The 21,675-nt window shown below is 40.7% G+C and overlaps 1 protein-coding gene across 11 annotated transcripts in view; it reads right to left on the reverse strand.

Annotated features, from left to right (window-relative positions):
- The window catches only part of SSH2 (slingshot protein phosphatase 2), a 302,660-nt gene that overhangs the window by 125,477 nt on the left and 155,508 nt on the right, over window positions 1-21,675 (reverse strand). For 2 of the 11 annotated variants that reach the window (XM_073004798.1, XM_073004797.1), the window contains exon 1: window positions 10,646-12,084. The exons of 3 other annotated variants lie outside the window; for them this stretch is intronic. Coding sequence is in view for 3 of the 8 variants with exons in the window: in XM_073004797.1 (XP_072860898.1) it covers window positions 10,646-10,671 (26 nt within the window). In the remaining 5 variants the exon portion in view is untranslated. Of the gene's footprint in view, window positions 1-10,645; window positions 12,287-21,675 lie in introns of those variants that run through there. 6 more of the 11 variants (XM_008010922.3, XM_008010928.3, XM_073004800.1 and 3 more) reach the window with 6 other exon arrangements.

Raw genomic sequence — 21,675 nt, forward strand, 5'->3', positions numbered from 1 at the left:
CTATACCTAACTGAAAAATCTTTGCAAATTAGCAACAGGAAGAAATGCCCTCAGCTGAAGCCTTCTTTTCACACAAGCCCACTAGTATCACACTATTTAACATTAGAAGGCCTAGCCAAAGCAATGAGAGTTATAAATACAGTCATGCGTCACTTAATGACAGGAATATATTCTGAGAAATTCATCACTAGGCAAGTTTATCATTGTGCGAACATCATAGAGTACACTTACACAAACCTATATGGTACTGCCTACTATATACCTTGGCTATATGGGATAACCACATAGGTGACAAACCTGTACAGCATGTTACTATACTGAATACTGTAGGCAACTGTAACATAATGTTAAGTATTTGTATCTCTAAACATATCTACGCATAGAAAAGGCACAGTAAACAGTAAAAATGTGGTACAAAAGATAAAAAATGGTACACCTGTAAGGGGCACTTACCATCAGTGCAGCTTGCAGGACTGGAAGTTGCTCTGGGTGTCAGTGAGTGAGTGGTGAGTGAATGTGAAGACCTAGGACACGACTGTAATTACTGTGGACTTTATAAACACTTAGGCTACACTAAATTTATTTTAAAAACTTATTTTTTCTTGTTTGTTTTTTGAGATGGAGTCTTGCTCTGTTGCCCAGGCTGGAGTGCAGTGGCGTGATCTTGGCTCACTGCAACCTCTGCCTCCCGGGCTCTAGAGATTCTCCTGCCTCAGCCTCCTGAGTAGCTGGGATTACAGGTGCCCACCACCATACCCGATTGATTTTTGAATTTTTAGTAGAGCCAAGGTTTCACCACGTTGACCAGGCTAGTCTCAAACTCCTGACCTCAAGTAATCTGCTCACCTCAGCCTCCCAAAGTGCTGGGATTACAGGTGTTGAGCCATTGCACCCAGCCAAGCGTTCTCTTTTTTCAATAATAAGTTAACTTTATCTTACAGTAACTCTTTTACTTTATAAATGTTTTAATTATTTTAACTTTTTGGCTCTTTTGTAATAATACTTAGCTCAAAACACAGAAAAATTAGCTGGGAGTGGTGGCTTATACCTGTAATCCTAGCACTTTGGGAGGTCGAGGCGGGCAGATCAGTTGAGGTCAGGAGTTCGAGACCAGCCTGGCCAACATGGTGAAACCCCATCTCTACTAAAATACATACAAATTAGCCCAGCGCGGTGGCACGCACCTGTAATCCCAGCTACTTGGAAGGCTGAGGCAGGAGAATCACTTGAACGCAGGAGGTAGAAGTTGCAGTGAGCCAAGATAATGCCACTGCACTCCAGCATGGGCAACTGAGTGAGACTCTGTCTCAAAGAAAAAAAAAAATAAACAAATAAAAATAAAACAACAGAAAAATTGTATAAATGTACAAAAATATTTTCTTTCTTTATATCCGCCTCCTCCTTCTTCTTATAAGAGACAGGGTCTCCTCTGTTGCCCAGGCTTCAGTGGCACAATCATAGCTCACTGCAGCCTCAAACTCCTGGGTTCAAGTGATCCTCCTGCCTCAGCCTCCAGAGTAGCTGGGATTATAGGCACAAGCTACTGTACATGGCTATATCCTTATTCCATAAGCTTTTCTATTTTTAAAATGTATTTTTTTGGCCGGGCGTGGTGGCTCATGCCTGTAATCCCAGCACTTTGGGGGGCTGAGGTGGGCAGATCACGAGGTCAAGAGATTGAGACCATCCTGGTCAACACGGTGAAACCCCATCTACCAAAAACACAACAACAACAAAAAAAAGTATTTTTTTTTTTTTTACTCTTGAAACTTTTTTGTTAAAGACACAAACACACACACTAGCTTAGGCCTAAAGAGTTAGGATTACCAAGATCATTGTTTTCCATCTCTATATCTTGCCACACTAGAAGGTCTTCAAGGACAATAACATATATGGAGCTGTCAACGCATATGATAACAATGCCTTCTTTTAGAATACCTCCTGAAGGACTTGCCTGAGGCAGCTTTTCAGTTAACTATTCTTTTCTAAGTAGAAAGAGAGTACAGTGTAGGCTGGGCACGGTGGCTCACGCCTGTAGTCCCAGCACTTTGGGAGGCCGAGGTGGGTGGATCACCTGAGGTTAGGAGTTCAAGACCAGCCTGATCAACGTAGTGAAACCCCATCTCTACTAAAAATACAAAAGTAGCCGGGCGTGGTGGTGCATGCCTGTAATTCCAGTTACTCGGGAGGCTGAGGCAAGAGAATCGCTTGAACCCAGGAAATGGAGGTTGCAGTGAGCTGAGATTGTGCCATTGCAATGCAGCCTGAGCAACAAGAGCAAAACTCTGTCTCCAAAAAAAAAAAAGAGTACACTCTACAATAATGATAAAATGTTCAATACAGTAAATACATAAACCAGCAACATAGTCGCTTATTATCAAGTATTATGTACTGTACACAACTGTATGTGCTATATTTTTATACAATGTAGGTTTGTTTGCACCAGTATCACCACAAACACATGAGTAATATATTATGCTATAACATTATGACAGCTACAGTCACTAGGTGATTTTTCATCTCCATTATAATCTTATGGGACCACTGCTGTATATGTGGTCTGTCATTGACCAAAATGTTGTTATGTGGTGCATAAATGCACTCAGAGAGACAAAACGCATTTACAGATAATATAATCATCCATGAAGAAAAGTCAAGAAAATCAAGTAAAAACATATACTAGATATTAGAACCAAGTAAGAGTTTTAGCAAGATGGTCTGATACAAAAGCAAATATCAAAAGTGATAGTTTTATGACCCACCTGCTGTAACTAATTAGAAAATGTCATGGGAAAGTGGAGCTCATTCACAAGAGCAACAAAAACCTTATAAAATGCCCATGAATATATCTAATAAGAAATGTGTAATTATCATAAGGAAAACTATACAATTTAAATAAAGAACATTTAAAAAACAGTGAATAATAGACCCACACATCACATTCTTCACTGGGTAGGCTCATTTTGTAAAACTGTTAATTTTTTCCAAAATTAATTCAGAAAAATTTCAAACAAAATCCTAGTACAATTTTTAAAAGTGAAAATTGGTAAGCTGATTCTAAGATTTATCTGGAAAATAAAATAAACAAAAATAGGACACTGAAAAATCCTAACAAGGAAGTAAAGCACTGGCATACATTTGTCCACTAAATCTATAATAAGTAAAATGAGTACTGGTGTATGAACAGAAAAACATGAACAGAACTTAAGAGTACAGAAGTATACTCCAAGCATCTGTAAGAATTTAATATATATGTAGCATTTCAAATTAGTGAAGTAAGAATGTATTAAATAATGGTATTAGAATAACTATCCAATTGAAAAAAAAACGGTTAAGCTAGATTCTTCCCTCACACTATAAAAATAAATTCCAGGCCGGGCGCGGTGGCTCAAGCCTGTAATCCCAGCACTTTGGGAGGCCGAGATGGGCGGATCTCGAGGTCAGGAGATCGAGACCATCCTGGCTAACACGGTGAAACCCCGTCTCTACTGAAAAATACGAAAAACTAGCCGGGCGAGGTGGCGGGCGCCTGTAGTCCCAGTTACTCGGGAGGCTGAGGCAGGAGAATGGCGTGAACCTGGGAGGCGGAGCTTGCAGTGAGCTGAGATCCGGCCACTGCACTCCAGCCCAGGCGACAGAGCGAGACTCCGTCTCAAAAATAAATAAATAAATAAATAAATAAATAAATAAATTCCAGATGTTTTAAAGAGTTAAATATTTAAAAATGTAAACATGCTAGAACAAATATAAAATAATACTTTGATAATCCTGAGGATGAAAGGTAAGAGGTTTTTAAAAAGCAAGACGCAAAATCTTGAAATCATAAGATAAAATACAACAAATTTGACTACACAAAAACATAAAACTTTTATATGGGATGCAAAGTTGAAAGGCAAACAATAGGCTGGGAGAAAGTATTCTTGCCACATACTCAGAATATATACAGAACATAAAAATGAAAAAAGCCAAATATCAATAGAAAAATGGTCAGAAGCACAAACATTCAAATCACAGAAAAATCACATAAAAAGATGCTAAACCTCCATAGTAATAAGGGGAATTGTAAATAGAGAGGTATTTAAGAGCAGGGACTCAGGGACTCTGGAGTCAGACTGCCTGTGTATGCATCCTGGCTGGATAATCTCAGACAAGTTAACCTTTCTGTTCCTCTCTTCTGTAATTGAGGATAATATCTAACTCATAAAGTTGTTAAGAAGAGACAATGAAATAATACATCCACTGCTCAAAACAGTGTCCCTTAGATAATAAATGCTCAGTAAAAAATTATCTGCCTTTTTTTTTTTTTTTGTAGACAGAGTCTTGCTCAGTCACCCGGGCTGGAGTGCAACAGCATGATCTTGGCTCACTGAAACCTCCGCCTCCTGGGTTCATATGATTCTCCCTCCTCAGCCTCCCGAGTAGGTGGGATTACAGTTACCCATCATCATGCCCGGCTAATTTTTGTATTTTTGTAGAGATGGAGTTTCACCATGTTGTCCAGGCTGGTCTCAAACTCCTGAACTCAGGTGATCCCCCAACCTCAGCCTCCCAAAGTGCTGGGATTACGGGCGTGAGCCACCGCGTCCGGCTTATCTGCTATTAATATTAATATTATTGGGGTTGGTGAAGATATAGGGAAAGATATGTTTACACACTGCTGGTTAAGAGCAAATCGGTAAAGCCTTTTTAGAAAGCAATTTGGCAATATGTATCAAATTTTTAACATATACACAACATTAGGTCCAGAAATTCCACTGCCAGAAATTTATCTAAAGAAATGTTTACATATGTATACAAAGATGTGTGTATCAGAACTGTGAGTGCAGCACTATAGGAGCTCTGGATTCGGAGACAAGAAACTGCCGGTTCTAGTTTCAGTTCTACCATCAAGCCATGTAGCCTTGTGCAAATCACTTCAGCATTTTGATTCTCTAGTTTGTTATGCTATAAAATGTGGACGATGACTTGCCCAATCTGCCTCAGAGGAAGACTTTAATTAAGTCAGGGTCCTTAGGCCATCATCATCAGCATCATCTAGGAGCTTGTTAGAAATGCAAATTCTCCAGTCACACCCTATACTTACAGAATCAGAAACTCTGGGGACTGTGGGTAGCAATTTGTGTTTTAACAAGCCCTCCAGGTGATTCTGATGCAAGCTTAAGTTTGGAGATGAGTTCATGTGAAAACCCTGTACTACAAAGTGGAACTGAAAGAGCATTACTACTATTACTAATATAAAAAACAAGACTTTCTACCTTTTGATTTCATGAAAAGGCACATTTTGGATGAACATCCAATATGCTCCTTTACTGTTGAGCCTGAGCCTTAGAAAGCACTGATACGCTTCTGGGAAGTCAAGTTCATATATGAACCAAGTAAATAAAAATGTTTTAGGTCAAGTATAAAAAGCTTAAGGTAACCTCATTAGCAAATCAAGCAATGTTTCAGTGCCTTAGTTTCAAGACAAGACTTTTTTGATCAGAGGTTTTCATAATGGGAATATTTTATTTTATTTAGTTTTATTTATCTATTTTTGAGACAGGGTTTTGCTCTGTTGCCCAGGCTGGAGTGCAGTGGCACCATCTCGGCTCACTGCAACCTCTGCCTCTCTCGTTCACACCATCCTCCCACCTCAGCCTCCCAAGTAGCTGGGACTACAGGCATGCACCACCATGCCGGCTAATTTTTTGTAGAGACAGGGTCTCCCTGTGTTGCTCAGGCTGGTCTTAAACTCCTGGGCTCAAGGGATCCACCTGCTTCGGCCTCCCAAAGAACTGGGATTATAGACCACTGCACCCAGCCGGGAATATTTTAAATGGTAGTCTTTGCCAGCATTTTATCTAACAATTTTGTACTCTTTCCTGAGCTTTTTAGGACACAAAAATGGCCACTTGTTTAGTATATGATAACACTAACACCTTGGCTTCTTGCTTAGTGACTACTTCCCAGGGACTGGATAATAGCTCTCTAAAAAATAATACAGGCTTCCATATTTTTCAGAAGTTCAGGTTTTTGTTTTACTAAAATGCATGTACAGACCCTCAAAGGGTATGAACTTTTTACGATCATTCTCATCAGTCTAATTCAAGACTCTTGAAGTCTGACCAAATGCTACTCTGGGTTGCTCATATATACATTTTTTCTAGTAGAATTAACACTTAATAGTACAATAGTAACTATCATTTATTTCTGGAATGATTTTGATCATTTATTAATGTTCTTCATTGACAGGTAAAAAATAATACCATATTTGGTGAGTTTTATACAGCGGCAAGGGTAGACCTTCATCTAATAATGATGACATAATTACCAATAAAATACAGTAATACCCCAGCTATTCCATAATTTCACCTATCATATAAACACAGTTGAAAGTGATAAGAGCCTATGTATGAAATTACCAAAATAGATGCCCAAAAGCCCACACTCCAAAAGTCATAAACTTTCCTTCCTAAGAGAGTCCACAGGATTTCACTTTGGTCTATTTACTTTTTTAAATTTTATTTTCAAAGAGATAGAGGCTGGTCACAGTGGCTCACGCCTGTAATCCCAGCACTTTGGGAGGCCGAGGCAGGCGGATCACCTGAGGTCAGGAGTTGGAGACCAGTCTGACCAACATGGAGAAACCCCATCTCTAGTAAAAGAAAAAAAAAAAAAATTAGCCAGGCGTGGTGGTGCATGCCTGTAATCCCAGCTACTTGGGAGGCTGAGGCAGGAGAATCGCTTGAACCCAGGGGGCGGAGGTTGCGGTGAGCTGAGATGACGCAGCCTGGGCAACAAAAGCAAGACTCTGTCTCAAAAAACAAACAAACGAACAAACGAAAAAAAAGAAAAAAAAAACAGGAGAGATAGTCTCCCTCTATTGCCCAAGCTGGAGTGCAATGGCACGATCATAGCACACTGTAACCTCAGATTCCTGGGCTCAAGCAATCCTCCTGCCTCAGTCTCTTTTTTTTTTTTTTTTTTTTTTTGAGACGGAGTCTCGCTCTGTCGCCCAGGCTGGAGTGCAGTGGCCGGATCTCAGCTCACTGCAAGCTCCGCCTCCCGGGTTCACGCCATTCTCCTGCCTCAGCCTCCCGAGTAGCTGGGACTACAGGCACCCGCCACCTCGCCCGGCTAGTTTTTTGTATTTTTTTAGTAGAGACGGGGTTTCACCGGGTTAGCCAGGATGGTCTTGATCTCCTGACCTCGTGATCCGCCCGTCTCAGCCTCCCAAAGTGCTGGGATTACAGGCTTGAGCCACCGCGCCCGGCTCAGTCTCTTGACTAGCTAGGACTACAGGCGTGAACCACTACACCTGCCTGCCTGCCTATCTAACTACCCATCCATCCATCCATCCATCCATCCATCCACCCACCCACCCACCCAACCACCCATCTATCCTCTCTCTTATCTATTTATTAGAGACAGGGTCCTGCTACATTGCCTGGGCTGGTCTGAAACTCCTGTCTTCCCAAAGTGTTGGGATTACAGGTGTGAGCCACTGCCCTTGGCTCCAATTTACTCTTTAACACAATTCGCATAGGATTTGTTTCTTGGTGGTTTTTTTTTTTTTGAGACAGAGTCTCACCCTGTCGCCCAGGCTGGAGTGCAGTGGCACGATCTTCGCTCACTGCAACCTCTGCCTCCCGGGTTCAAGTAATTCTCCTACCTCAGCCTCCGGAGTAGCTGGGACTACAGGTGCGTGACACCATGCCTGGCTAATTTTTTTGTATTTTTAGTAGAGACAGGGTTTCGCCATGTTGGCCATGCTGGTCTCGAACTCCTGACCTCGTGATCCACCTGCCTCGGCCTCTCAAACTGCTGGGATTACAGGCGTAAGCCACTCCGCCTAGCTTGTTTCTTGGTTTCTAAACCTACAGCAAACCTGAGGGTAGCAAATGAGAAAGGGCAAAAAGCTCTTTTGAGTGGGTTCTCAGCAGTGACAAGAGAACCAGTGGGCTAAGTGTACTCATGTATCAAGGCACGCTCCCCGCAAACACAAAATCTTTTGAGTCAGTCTTCACTTAGGACCCTAAATTTGAATTGTTTAGCTGCTCCCACTAGTTGTTATATCCATATCTGTACCACAGGGAAATGCTCACAGTAGTTGAGGTTTACAGAATCAGGTCTTAGAAATAACACTTCCCTTTAGGAAAAAGCTTCTTAATCTCTTTTGAGATCACAGATCACTTTGAGAATCTGATTTTAAAATATATTTATTTACTCAACATTTTCATATAATCTCAAGGGGTTTGACTTTTTGAAGCCAATCCATAGACCTCTAGGTGACCATGGACCTCAAATTAAGAACTTCTTTATTAGGTGCTAACAGTGGGTATATTTAAGTTCATAAAGTTTAGTAGTGTACTCAGAATGATTCCTAATAATTTTTTTAATGATGATGAGCTGCGCAACATTATAAATGCTAAATAAACATGACCTCTAAAGTAATAATAACAAATACAGTTCGGAAGAAGTGAATATTATAGCAAGTCTCTTCAAAGAAAAAAGAAGTGGCCAGGCACAGTAGCTCACTCCTGCAATCCCAGCACTTTGGGAGGCCAAGGCAGGAGGATCATTTGAGAATGGGAGTATGAGACCGGCCTGGGCAACAAAGTGAAACGCTGTCTCCACACACACAAAAAAAAGAATCGCTTGAACCCGGGATGGGGGTGGCGGGGCAGCAGAGGCTTTGAGATCATGCCGCTTCACTCCAGCCTGGGTGAAAGAGTGAGACTCGGTCTCAAAAAAAAAAAAAAAAAAAAAATCAGCCAGGTGTGGTGGCTTGTGTCTGTGGTCCCAGCTACACAGGAAGTTGAAGCAAGAGGACTGCTTGAGCCCTGGAGGTCGAGACTGCAAGTGAGACGTGTTCAAGCCACTTCACTCCAGCCTGAGTGACAGAGCAAGGGCCTGTGTCAAAACAAAACAAAACAAGAAACAAAGAAAAAAGAAGTAGGGAAATAGAGACAAAAATAAAAGACAAATATTCCAAAAATTCTTTAAAAGTTTGTCTTAGTAGCAAAACTCAGTATAGCAAATATATTTTTTCAGGAAGTTGAAGATTTCAGCAAAGACAATTCTTCAGACTGCCAAGTCTCAAAAGTGACCTTGCAACTACTAAGACAAAATACCCTTTTTATAGTGGTTAAGGGCAGTGGCCTAGGAAATAGATCTAGATTCTAAGGACAGTTTTGTCATTTACTACCTATATGGCCTTGAGCAACTACTTAGCTTCTCTAAGCCTCAGTTTCATTATTTATAAACAGAACAAATTAGTTCATAAGGTTGCTATGATGATTAAATGAGATAGATGTACATTAAACTCAGCACAGTGAAAGTGGTCAATACACGGCAGCTATTAGTTATTAATTTCAATTAACTTTTTGCGTAGAGATTTACAGTTCACAAAGTGTTACCAAATACATGATCTCTTATGATCTTATGGGGTAAAAACCACTGTATCCCCATTTTACAGTGGAAGAAACTGATGTCAAATTATTTACCCAAAGACACTAACTAGTAGGAAAAACAATTTGGACTTGATTGACCAGAAAATATGATTCACAACTCCTTTCCCCCCAAAAAGTTTAGAATCTCTGCCTTTTAAAAATTATTTTATTATTATTTAAAGAGGCAGGGTCTTGCTCTGCCACCCAGGCTGGCAAGCAGTGGCACACTCATGGCTCACCGCAGCCTTGAACTCCTGGGCTAAAGTAATCCTCCCACCTCAGCCTCCTGAGTAGCTGGGACTACAGGTGTGTACCACCACACTCTGCTAATTTTTAAAATTTTTCATAGAGACAGAGTCTCAGTATGTTACCCAGGATGGTCTTGAACTTCTGGCCTCAAGTGATCCTCCTGCCCTCCAAAGCGCTGGGATTACAGGTGTAAGCCACTGCGCCTGGCCTTTGTAATTTTTATTTTTTTGAGACAGGGTCTTGCTCTGTCACCCAGGCTGGAGTGTGGTGGCATGATCACGGCTTACTGTAGCCTCAACCTCCGAGCTCAAGCTATCTTTCCACCTCAGCCTCCTGAGTAGCTGAGACTACAGGCATGTGCCACCACACCTGGCTAATCTTTTCTATTTTCCTTAAGATGGAGTCTCACTATGTTGTCCAGGTTGGTCTCCAATTCCTGGGCTCAAGTGATCCTTGCACCTCAGCCTCCCGAACTGCTGGGACTATAGGTATAAGCAACCACACCAGGCCCTTTTAAATCCTTTTTATTATGCTTATTAGGTTGGTGAAAAGTAACTGCAGTTTTTGCTATTACTTTTACTGGCCATAAATATACATAGCATAAAATTTGCCATTTTAACCATTTTAAGTGTATATTTCTTCGGTATTAAGTACTTTCACACTGTTGTGCAACTACCACCATCCATCCCTAGAATTTTTTCATCTTCCTCAAATGAAACTTCGTACTCTTCAAATACAAATTTCCCACCCCTTCTCCCTCAACCCCTAGCAGCCACCATTCTACTTTACTTCTCTCTGAATTTGACTTCTATAGATAGGTACCTCATATAAATGAAATCATATAGTCTTTCTACTTTTGTGACTGGCTTATTTCACTTAGAATAGTATCTTCAAGGTCATTCATACTGTAGCATATGTCAGACTCCTTCCTTAAGGCTAAATAATATTCTACTATACATACATACCACATTTTGTTAGTCCATTCATCCATCCATGGACACTTGGGTTGCTTCCACTGCCATTTTTAAAGTACTGTTAACACTATTATTTTCATACTGGTTATCAGTGTCAGATTATTCACCCATTAACTTCTCCTTCACTCCATGTTCCTTTCCCTTTTTAGACGGAAAATGCAAGTCAGTCAGTTTATTTAATTGTGGAGCTTTTACAGTACAGGGCAGTAAAACAACTTTTGTGATTTTTTTTCTATTTTTTTTAGAAGCTCCACCATGAATCAACACACAGGGGTAAAAAAGAAACTCAAACGAGTTTAATTCTATTTGGTAGGCTAGGAGGGCAAACCATCTATGAAAATAATATTAGTTATACGATTATCTAGAAATCACCTTACATGCTATTCTCTAGACCTTTAATAAGGGATAATGTAAAGTTTCTGTTGTTGGACATTAAAAAGTTGACCTGGGAGGGAGACAGTAGCTTTGCTTAAGTGCAGAGTCTAGGAAAACCTCAGCAGGTGACTCCTCTGAAGCCACTTGGAATGACTGTCAATACACTAACACAGACCAAACTGCTGCTAAGTAACCTTAAACCACTGCATTGATTTAAGGATGGAACCTAAATAGGAAAAGTTCCTCTACTTGATAACTGTGAGGTGAGATTAACCACAAGCTTCAGCACACACACTTCTCAGAACTTCAACTCTCTAGAGACTTCAAAAACAGCGACGATTTAAAGATGCACTTGCACTTTGGTGAATGAAGGTGTGCGTGCAGGTTTGGGCTGGAGCACGTATTAGTAGTACAGGAGGAGAAAAAATAGAAACTACCGAAATCTAGCTTTCTGGAATCACTCCAGACTACAACCAGCAGGAGCGAAGAATGGCCTTTCTTTTTGTAAATGGCTAGCAACAGAAACTTATTTAAAACAAACAAAACCCATAATCATGGAAGGCTGCTCACCAGCAGGACCCACAGGGACTCCCGCTTCGGATTCTGTCCACCACCCTTCACCCCAGTCTTCCAAGTGCCAAACGGCTCAGCTGTCACTCGGTCACCACAACTACTCACGGACAACTCGCACTTTCAAAGTCCCTCAAAGTTTACCGGAAATTCTCCCAAAGGATTCTTCCGTCCAATCCCACCCCGGGACACTTTCCGCCTCCATGAATCCTCCCATCGTTCTACCCCAGCATCCTTCCCTCCAGACGCCCGGAGACCTCCAGGCACGCAGGATGCGCGCTCGCCCTCGCTTGCTTGTTTGCTCCCAAGGATGCTGGGGAAAGAGGCTGTTGAAAGAGCAAACTTTCTGAGCGTTCGCGGAGGCGGAGGGCGCGCGGCGGACTCACAGCTGGTTGATGGCGTTCTGCGAGATGACCGCGTTGGCGGAGAAGTAAGGAATCATGTCGGGGCCACCGAGGCTGCAGGTGCAAGTGAGAGGCGCCTTCCTCTTGCGGGCCAACGTGCTCAGGGTCATGGGGCCGGCTCAAAGTGCACAACTCTGCATCCTGGCCTCTGCTCTGCTCCGGCACGAGGCGCAGGCGGCGCGGGCACCTGGCGGTGGAGGCGGGCCCGCCGGGTCGCGCGGAGGCAGCCGCCGAAGCCCCGGGACTCGGCAGTAGAGTCCGGACTGACGGGCACCGCCAGCAGCCCGCCCCTACCCGCGTCCGGGACGGCGGGGTGGGCGGGCCCTGAGAGCGGAGAGGGTAGGCCCGGCCAGCGCCCCGCCCCAGATCTCGGGACGCCCGCGCGGATCCCGCAGCGCGCGTCACAGCCTTTAGGGCATCCGGCGGCCTCCAAGACAGCGCTGCCTCGGTAAGGGAGTGAAGCTAGTCGGGGGTGCGCGAGAAAGGCTTGCATTTCTCTAAAGGAGGGTGTTTCAACAGAAAAGTCCTCCCTCTTAAAGATTGGCTTTATACATTGTACCTCAAACACGTTTTTGACAGATCTTAAAAAGTTTAAAGGCCATAAATTCACAAGTGCAACAAATATGTATCAAAGACTTCCTATGTGATGTGGAAATTCAGAGCTTACACTCACATACGTGTGTGTGTGTGTGTGTGTGTGTATATATATTTTTTAGACGGAGTTTCTGCTATTGTTGCCCAGACTGTAATGCAATGGTGCGATCTCGGCTCACTGCAACCTCCCCCTCCCAGGTTCAAGCGATTCTCCAGCCTCAGCCTTCCGAGTAGCTGGGATTACCGGTTTGCGCCACCACGCCTGGCTAATTTTTGTATTTTTCGTAGAGATGGGGTTTCACCGTGTTGGCCAGGCTGGTCTCAAACTCCTGACCTCCGGTGATCCGCCCGCCTCGGCCTCCCAAAGTGCTGGGATTACAGGTGTGAGCCAGGGCGCCCCACCAGACTTTTTTTTTTTTTTTTTTTAAACAGTTGAAGTTATGATCAAACAAACAAAACAATTTAGATTGTCGATAACATCTACTAATCTTTGTAAGTACATCTATAGAGGGCTTTTTTTAGCCATCCTCCAATCCAAGGATTCACAGCCTTAGCTGCACATAGGAATTACTTGTGGTAGGTTTAAAAAATCTCAGTGCCCAGGCTGCACCTTAAGAGAATTGGAATCTCTTGAAGGTGGGATTTAGACGTATTCTTCAAAGCTCCCCGGGTGATTCCAAAGTGCAGCCATGGTTGAGAAGGCAGGGTAGAGATCATATCTTCACTTTACAGATATGGTAACATTTAAGGTCTAAACAGATGACCTCGTTTATAAATAATGTCACTCAGGAACCCAGGTTTTATGACGTTTGATCTAGGGCTTTTACCTTCAAACGGTATTCCCTGACGCCTTTACAGTTTTAAGCCCTTAACCATGTTCCTTCCAATTCACTGAGCAGTGCCTTTCACCTGACCAGGGACCAGCTCTTTGTAAAATATGACTGCGCTCTCTCTCTCCTGCATGCTGTGCTTACAAACGGGGCTGGCACGGTGCAGGCATTCAATAGAAGTTAGTTTCCTTTTATTTTACCTTTCCAGTCTCATTATGCTACAGCAAATATTTTCAGGTATCAGCATTTTCAGCATTTTTGAATACTAGACTAAAATACGTATCACTGAAGCTGCCTTAGGAATTCTGGAGTCAGAAATTAATAATAATTTCTAAAAACTTCACTAACCAATTAGAAAACAGATTAAAATTAGGAAGAAGTCACTTTAAGATTCAACATGCTATAATCAAGAAAATAATAAGCCTTTGTTTTATATAAATATTCATGCTCTTTTCCCATTGGAAAGTTTGGCAATTTTCAAGATACTAGTAATGAAATAATCAATCCAAATTACAAGTTTTATGCCTAAAACCAGAAGTACTCTTAGTTGATTCTTCCATAAAACTTATGGCTGTTGCCAAATCACTTTGAGGGACTTGAAATACTGCAAACTCACACTGGAAAGAGTTATCTAAGTTTCTGAGATATCTGGTAATAGGAAAGCACCAGGTGGCAAGTGAAGAGTTAATGAAAAGTCTGGATCTTGGAGTTCATCATCTTCATCCATCTCTAGGAAGGAAAATGTTTGAAAGATTTATTCAGGCTGTGTCAGCAGGCACCCAAATGGTAGTGTAAGAAAAAATCTGCTGATACACCCCAAAATAAATTGCTTAAAATATCTGGCAAACTTGCCAGTTTAAAACTTCTTCCAGGCTGTAATTTATTACAGCCTCCTGCTGTGATTAAAAAAAAAAAACAAAAAAAAAAGCAGCAGGCACTTTAAAACAGCACTGTTAAGGTGAGTCCAGTTCCCAGTTCCTTTCATGACACAGCAGAGAGAGGATTTTATTGAAGTCAACACTAAATGATGCCATTTGGGACAGATAATGGCATGGTAATCATCTGTATCTGTCTGAAAAAACAGGAAATATATATTATTCAATTCATACTTAATATCTCTTGCATTTAAAAATGCCAGAGACAAAGATTTCATAAATATGTATCTTGTCTTTTATAAATAGGTTCCTATAGCGACGCCCCAGAAGTGCATAGTCCTTTCCTTTCTCCTCAGAAGACCTCTGTCAGTGTCTGTTCAGCAAAAGAGGCTATGTTAACATCCCTATCCAGGCTTTTTCAAAAGCTTCTCAAAGTTAAATTCTCACTTTGAACTGCAATATAGGAAATTGAGAAAGTGCTAGAACATGTCTCCTGCTTTTTTTTTTTTTTTTTTTTTTTCTTCTTCTGAGACGGAGTTTCACTCTTATTGCCCAAGCTGGAGTGCAATGGCACGATCTCAGCTCACTGCAACCTCTACCTCGCGGGTTCAAGCGATTCTTGTGCCTCAGCTTCCCGAGTAGCTGGGATTACAGGTGACCGCCACCATGCTTGACTAATTTTTTGTATTTTTAGTAGAGACAGGGTTTCACCATGTTAGCCAGCCTGGTCTCGAACTCCTGACCTCAAGTGATCTGCCCGCCTTGGCCTCCCAAAGTGCTGGGATTACAGGTGTGAGCCACTGCGCCTGGCCTGTCTCTTGCTTTTTTAAGAAAAAAATTAAATCATCTTTGCAAACTGGGATACCTTTAAGAAAATAGTTTTCTGCTACTGCCTGTTTTTAAAAGTTGAACAAATTCCTTTTCTTTGCATAGTCTGCAGAGTGTCAAAATCCCAATCAATTTAGTTTCAGCTCAATTTAATTCTTTACTCTCCACTGTCGGTAAACAAGGCTCTAGGGAGCAAGCTCTCTGTACCCATGCATCTAGGAATTCAAAAATGATTTCAAATTAGATTGAGCAGCATGAAATAAACTAAGTTAGTTTTTTACTCTACATGAAGTCAGAAGGGGCTTTCTCTAAAAAACAAATTTTGCACAAAGGCCCTGAAGAAAAATTGCTGCCTTTCTTTACATTCTGCTTGAGTTGGAAGATTTGAAATTAGCTTTGTCATGTCATTTGCCGACCATTTCAAGATTCAAAATGTGAATGTTCTAAAACGTTGGCTCTTGACAATATTAGCTATGACCAAATTAGGTTTTTGTAGGATGACACATTAATAGTATTTAAAATGTGGCTGGGTGCAGTGGCTCACACTTGTAATCCCAGCACTTTGGGAGGCCGAGGCGGGCGGATCACGAAGATAGGAGATCGAGACCATCCTGGCTAACACGGTGAAACCCTGTCTCTACTAAAAAATACAAAAAATTAGCCGGGCATGGTGGCGGGTGCCTGTAGTCCCAGCTACTTGGGAGGCTGAGGCAGGAGAATGGCGTGAACCGAGGCGGCGGAGCCTGCAGTGAACTGAGATAGTGCCACACTGCACTCCAGCCTGGGCAACAGTGCGAGGCTCCGTCTCAAAAAAAAAAAAAAAAGAAAAAGAAAAAAAAATGCTTAAGTAGAAAATGCTTAAAGTACTTCCATTACTGTGTATCCATGTATCCCTTATGGTATAATCACTGTAAAACAGTGAACACTGGAGACTTACATGCTGACCTAACTGTATTCCAGGACAGATCTGAAGGTACGCTGAAATGAGAATGAAGGATGTAGTAGATATGCTTTTGCTGCTGTGACAAAATTTCAACATGCGTAGATCACTTGAACTGATGCCAAAAGCAATATGCTATAAGCCAGGGGACCTAATCTGTAGTTCTAACATAGTCACTTAATAAACTGAGACTGGCCAAGTCCCTTCATCTATAAAATGGGATAACAAAACCCTAAGGAAATGTCCCTACATCTGTTCTTATGAGAGTTGGAAAATTTTTAGAAAGGAATCTCATCCTTCTGGAGAAAATGTATTTAATCCAGTTAAGCAGTCACCTAGTGCAAAGCAGTAGAGCCCAGTAGTTAAAAACTCTGGCCTTGGAATTAATAGGCCAGGTTTGGATCATACTGCAACCATTAGCTATGAATTTCAGTTACTTAGTCTTTGGCTCAGTACTTGGCACTTAATTTATGAAGTTATTGTGAGGATTAATTTACATAAAGTACTTAAAAGAGTGCCTGGCACAAAAATTTACTCTTTCGCTTTAATGTCTGGCAACTTGAAGGTAAGACTCACCGTGCACCTTATTCACTAAGAAAATGAAAACGTTAGAGATTATCCTCTATGCTCTTCCACAAATCTGAAAAATAGCTAAAGTGGACAACATTAGAAAGTGGCAATGATGCTGATATCAGAAGGTCCAGGTTCTAGCTGCTTTGTCTATCGGCAAACCTTAATCTATCCTAGCCCTACTTTCTTTAATCTTAAACTGGGGTAATCAAACTGAGGTAATGTTTACCTCATGGGCTGATTAAGATACAGGGACAAAAGGCTGGCACAGTGGCTTATGCCTGTAATGTCAGCATTTTGGGAGGCCGAGGCAGGTGGATCACTTGAGGTCAGGAGTTCAAGACCAGCATGACCAACATGGTGAAACTCCTTCTCTATTAAAAATACAAAAATTAGCCAGGCGTGCTGGTGGTTGCCTGTAATCTTAGCTACTCAGGAGGCCAAGGCAGGAGAATCGCTTGAACCTGGGAGGCGGATGTTGCAGTGAGCCAAGATTGCACTGCTGCACTCCAGCCTGGGTGACAGAGTGAGACTCTCCAAAAAAGAGATACAGGGACAAAAGTACTTTGTGAACAACACCAAATTTTTTTATTGTTATTATCATCATCATCCATATATTGGTCATTCAGCTTTCAATAATAGAAAGCTAGTTGTATTTGTTTTCTTTCATTACCCTGAAGTTGACGAATGAATGAATATTAAAATACCCGTCTGGGCACAGTGGCTCACACCTGTAATCCTAGCACTTTGGGAGGCAGAGGCAGGATAATTGCTTGCGCCCAGGAGTTTGAGACCAGCCTGGGCAAGATAGTGAGACCCCATCTCATTAAAAAAATAATAATAATAAAGAAAAAAATAAAATATATACAAATTTCCCCTATGTACCACCATTTCATCCAGGAAGTCTTTACTATGATTGTTTGCCAGGTAGTTTTACATTAACTCAGTATTACTATTTGTAGTAATGTGAAATGTGCAGTGCTCAATTTTTGTATTTTTAAAGCTTTCATGTAATAGCTTTAATTTACGGAATTTTAGTTTTAAAATACTTAGTCATAAGAAAAAATGATTATACCACAGGACCTATTTGTATTTTTATGTTTTCTCTAAGGGCTCAATGTAGAAAAATAAATGGTAAGTTAATCCCCTGAGTATCAAAAGGAAGAAAACCAACACTTAGAATTACAGAGTAATGCAACATTCTGTCTCCTGTTAATCTGTAAAACATTAGGACAAAACTCTCAAGATAATATCTGAATTTTCACCAAGAGGTATCTTACTACACTTAGTCAATGGCATTCTTTATATAATACAATAAACCAAACTCTGTAAACAAAAGCAATCATGTTTTGCAATCACCATGTGGCTAATTTTTTAAAAAAGAATATCTGACCATAGTTTTAAACACTGGATTGAACAATGTCACTGAACCTTTATAGTCTTTTCCATAGAACTTTTCCTCCATAAGAGTAATGGAAAACACTGAAAAGATCTGCCTATCAACTGTAGGAGAGGTGATCTCTAACGCATTCATCCCCTCATGGTCTTAAATACCATATGCTCCTGTAGGAAGAGATGCTGAAATGCTGCTTTCTTCAGGTTACAAAAGCCCCAAACTCTATTGTTCAGTAAAAATAATAGGTATTTACAGATCACTTTTCACATCAAACACACTTTACAAAACATTTAACCATTTAGTCCCCACTTTATCTCTTTAAATGTTTTCTCTTTTCTTTTTTTCAGACCTCTCAGAGATGAAACATTTTATTTTTTAAACTAGTTGTTTTTAAAATAATATTAACACATGCTGAATGTTTAAATCACTTTTTAGAATTCAGAAAGGTAAAATAAAAGTCACTATTCTCATTCTCATCATCTTACTCCCAGAGATGATTGTTATTAATATTTCCAGAAATTTTGCTTGTATACGCAAGCAGCAATAGATTGTAGCTGCTCTTTAAGAAGCACACGCGCGCGTGCGCGCGCGCACACACACACACAGAATTATACGTATTACTCTGCTTGCATTCCCCCCTACTTATCACTATACCTTAGACATTTTTCCCATGTTATTGTAAATCTCCCTCATTCTTTCAAATGAATATAAGGCATTTTATTGTACAATCATATATAATCTATTTAAACAGTCCTTTACTTATGGGCATTTAAGTTGTTTCCAGTCTTTACTATTATATACAATATCACTATGAACATGTGTTTGTATAATTTTTGTTCATGTCATGACAGGGATATTGAAAAAAATATTTATGCATACATGTGAATATACTTGTTGGATCAATACCTAGAGGTGGAATTGGCAGTTTGAAATATTTTAAACATCTTAGGACTTGGTAGATATTGTCAAACTGCCCTCATAAAGAGTTTAGCTTTTTATTTTCCTGTGCATTATAAGTGTCTCCTGCTACTCCATGATCTATTAAATTAACTCAGGGCCCGATTTGCTGTTCTATACCCCATCTTTTACACGTTACATTAAAAGCTAAAAATATATATATTAGAAAAGTAAAATATGCTTATGGAAATAAACTAGAAAATTTATAAAGAAAAACATTATGAGGAAATACATTATGGATTATTGTTTCCAAAGAACTACTTAGACTATAACAAGATAAATGTAAATTTTTTTTTTTTTTAGACGGGGTCTTGCTCTGTCATCCAGACTGGAGTGCAGTGACACAATCACAGCTCACTGCACTCTCAACCGCCTGGGCTCAAGCAGTCCTCCTGGCTCAACTTCCAAGTTGCTGGGACCGCAGCCATGTGACACTACACTTGTCAAGATGAGGTCTTGCCATGTTGCCCAGGCTGGTTTCAAACTTCTGGGCTCAAGTGATCCTCCTGCCTTGGCCTCCCAAAGTGTGGAGACTACAGGTATGAATCATCATGCCTGGCTGGTAAATGTAATTCTTAAGCTACTTTGAAGATAATATAATATTAAATTCAGAAGATTTTAAAATTATTTATTTACTTCTATTTTAGGAATATATTGGAGCTTTTCTATAAATTCAGAAGATATTTTAAGATCTGTTCAATGATAATGCTGTAGAACTTACTATAGTTGAATGAACCAAATGTGGCCTAATACCATCAGTGTCCTAAAATGTAGTAAGACAGAGATAGAAGAATGGGAAGTGATTTTGGGAGTAACAAAGAATGGAGGCTAAAGGAGCCAAGAAGGTTTTGAAAATAAAATAACTGAAATTTTTGAGCTGACATTCAATGTGTGTCAGGTGCTCTATTAAGAGTGTACATGGCCAGGTGTGGTGGCTCACACCTGTAATCCTAGCACTTTGGGAGGCTGAGGCAGGAGGATCCCTTGACCCCAGGAATTTGAGACCAGCCTGGGCAACTTAGGGAGACCCTATCTCTGTAAAAAAATAAAAAAAATAAAAAAAATAAAAAAAATAGAGTTTAAATGCACAATCTCACTTAATTCTTATAAACAATCCTGATTCTATTATTATCTCTATGAGGCTCAGAGAGGTTAAATAATTTGCCTAAGATTATACAGCAGTATTTCAAATCCAGTCAGTTATTCTGGCTCCAGAACCTTCTTTCTTAAACAGTATTCTATATTGTCTCCATGATGATGGAGGTTCATTACAGGTTTAAACTGAAAAGGTCTATTGCCAACAGGGAGAATTCTTGGGGACCTTAAATACCTGACTGCACCTGGTATTTTCTTCTCTACTTGATCCTACTGATGTCTAGCAGGTTCTGACAATAATAGGGACATAACCTGGTACTAAATATAGCAGTAAGATGATCTTTTGGCTGCTATATACTATCCTCTTGCTACCAGATCCTTTAGAACTCTGTATTTCAAACTTATATTCATCACATTTTCCAAAGCACTTATATCTAAAGGTATTTTTGTTTTCGTAGTTTTTACACAACATCCTACATGAAGGAGGCATTTAATGTATTTGTGAATGATGATGGCATCATCATCATCTTATTTGATGTTTAAAATAAACCTACTAGCTGGCCGGTATTATCATTCCTTGTTATAAAGAAAAAGATGAATCAGACTAACATTGAGTTGATAAGAAGCCTAGATTCTAGGCTTATCAGATGTGTCCAATTCATCCTACATATTATTGACAGAACACTAAATTCAGTTTGACTAATCTTTAATACCTGTATGCCAGGCACTATGTTACATGCTGATTATCAAAACGAATGAGTTAAATAACTTTTACACTAATTCCCTACTCAAACTCCCCAAATACTTCTCTATTCCCTTTCAGATCAAGTCTAAACTCTTCGTTCTAGCCTTCAGATCCACCGTAATTCAAATCCTAATACAATCCAGTCATTATGGCATATAATCCTCAACTTCATCCTTTCTCTAACATAATCAGTGTATCAGTGTAACTACCTTTCAAAACAAATTTTTGCTATATTTAGGTTTTTTTTCCCCTTTCTTTTTTTTTTTTTTGACAGAGTCTTACTCCATTACCCAGGCTGGAGTTCAGTGGTGTGATCTCTGCTCACTGCAACCTCTGCCTCCTGGGTTCAAGAGATTCTAGTGATTCTCATGCCTCAGCCTCCTGAGTAGCTGGAATTACAGGCTTGAGTCACCACCCCCGGCTAATTTTTATATTTTTGGTAGAGACGAGGTTTTGCCACCTTGGCCAGGCTGGTCTTGAACTCCTGACCTCAAGTGATCTGCCCGCCTTGGACTCCCAAAGTGCTGAGATTACAGGCGTGGGCCACCTTGCCCAGCCTGTTTAGATTATTTCTATCCTGTCCTTCTATATTCCTGTCCTTCTATATTTTTATAATTAAGTTACTTTTTTTTTTTTTTTCAAGATGGAGTCTTGCTCTGTCACGCAGGCTGGGGTGCAGTGGCATGATCTTTCCTCACTGCAACCTCTGCCTCCCAGGTTCAAACGATTCTCATACCTCAGCCTGCTGAGTAGCTGGGACTACAGGTGTGTGCCACCATGCCCAGCTAATTTTTGTATTTTTAGTAGAGATGGGGTTTCACCATTTGGCCTGACTGGTCTCG

This window comes from Chlorocebus sabaeus, chromosome 16, assembly GCF_047675955.1.
Source record: "Chlorocebus sabaeus isolate Y175 chromosome 16, mChlSab1.0.hap1, whole genome shotgun sequence".
NCBI classification, from domain to species: Eukaryota; Metazoa; Chordata; class Mammalia; order Primates; family Cercopithecidae; genus Chlorocebus; species Chlorocebus sabaeus.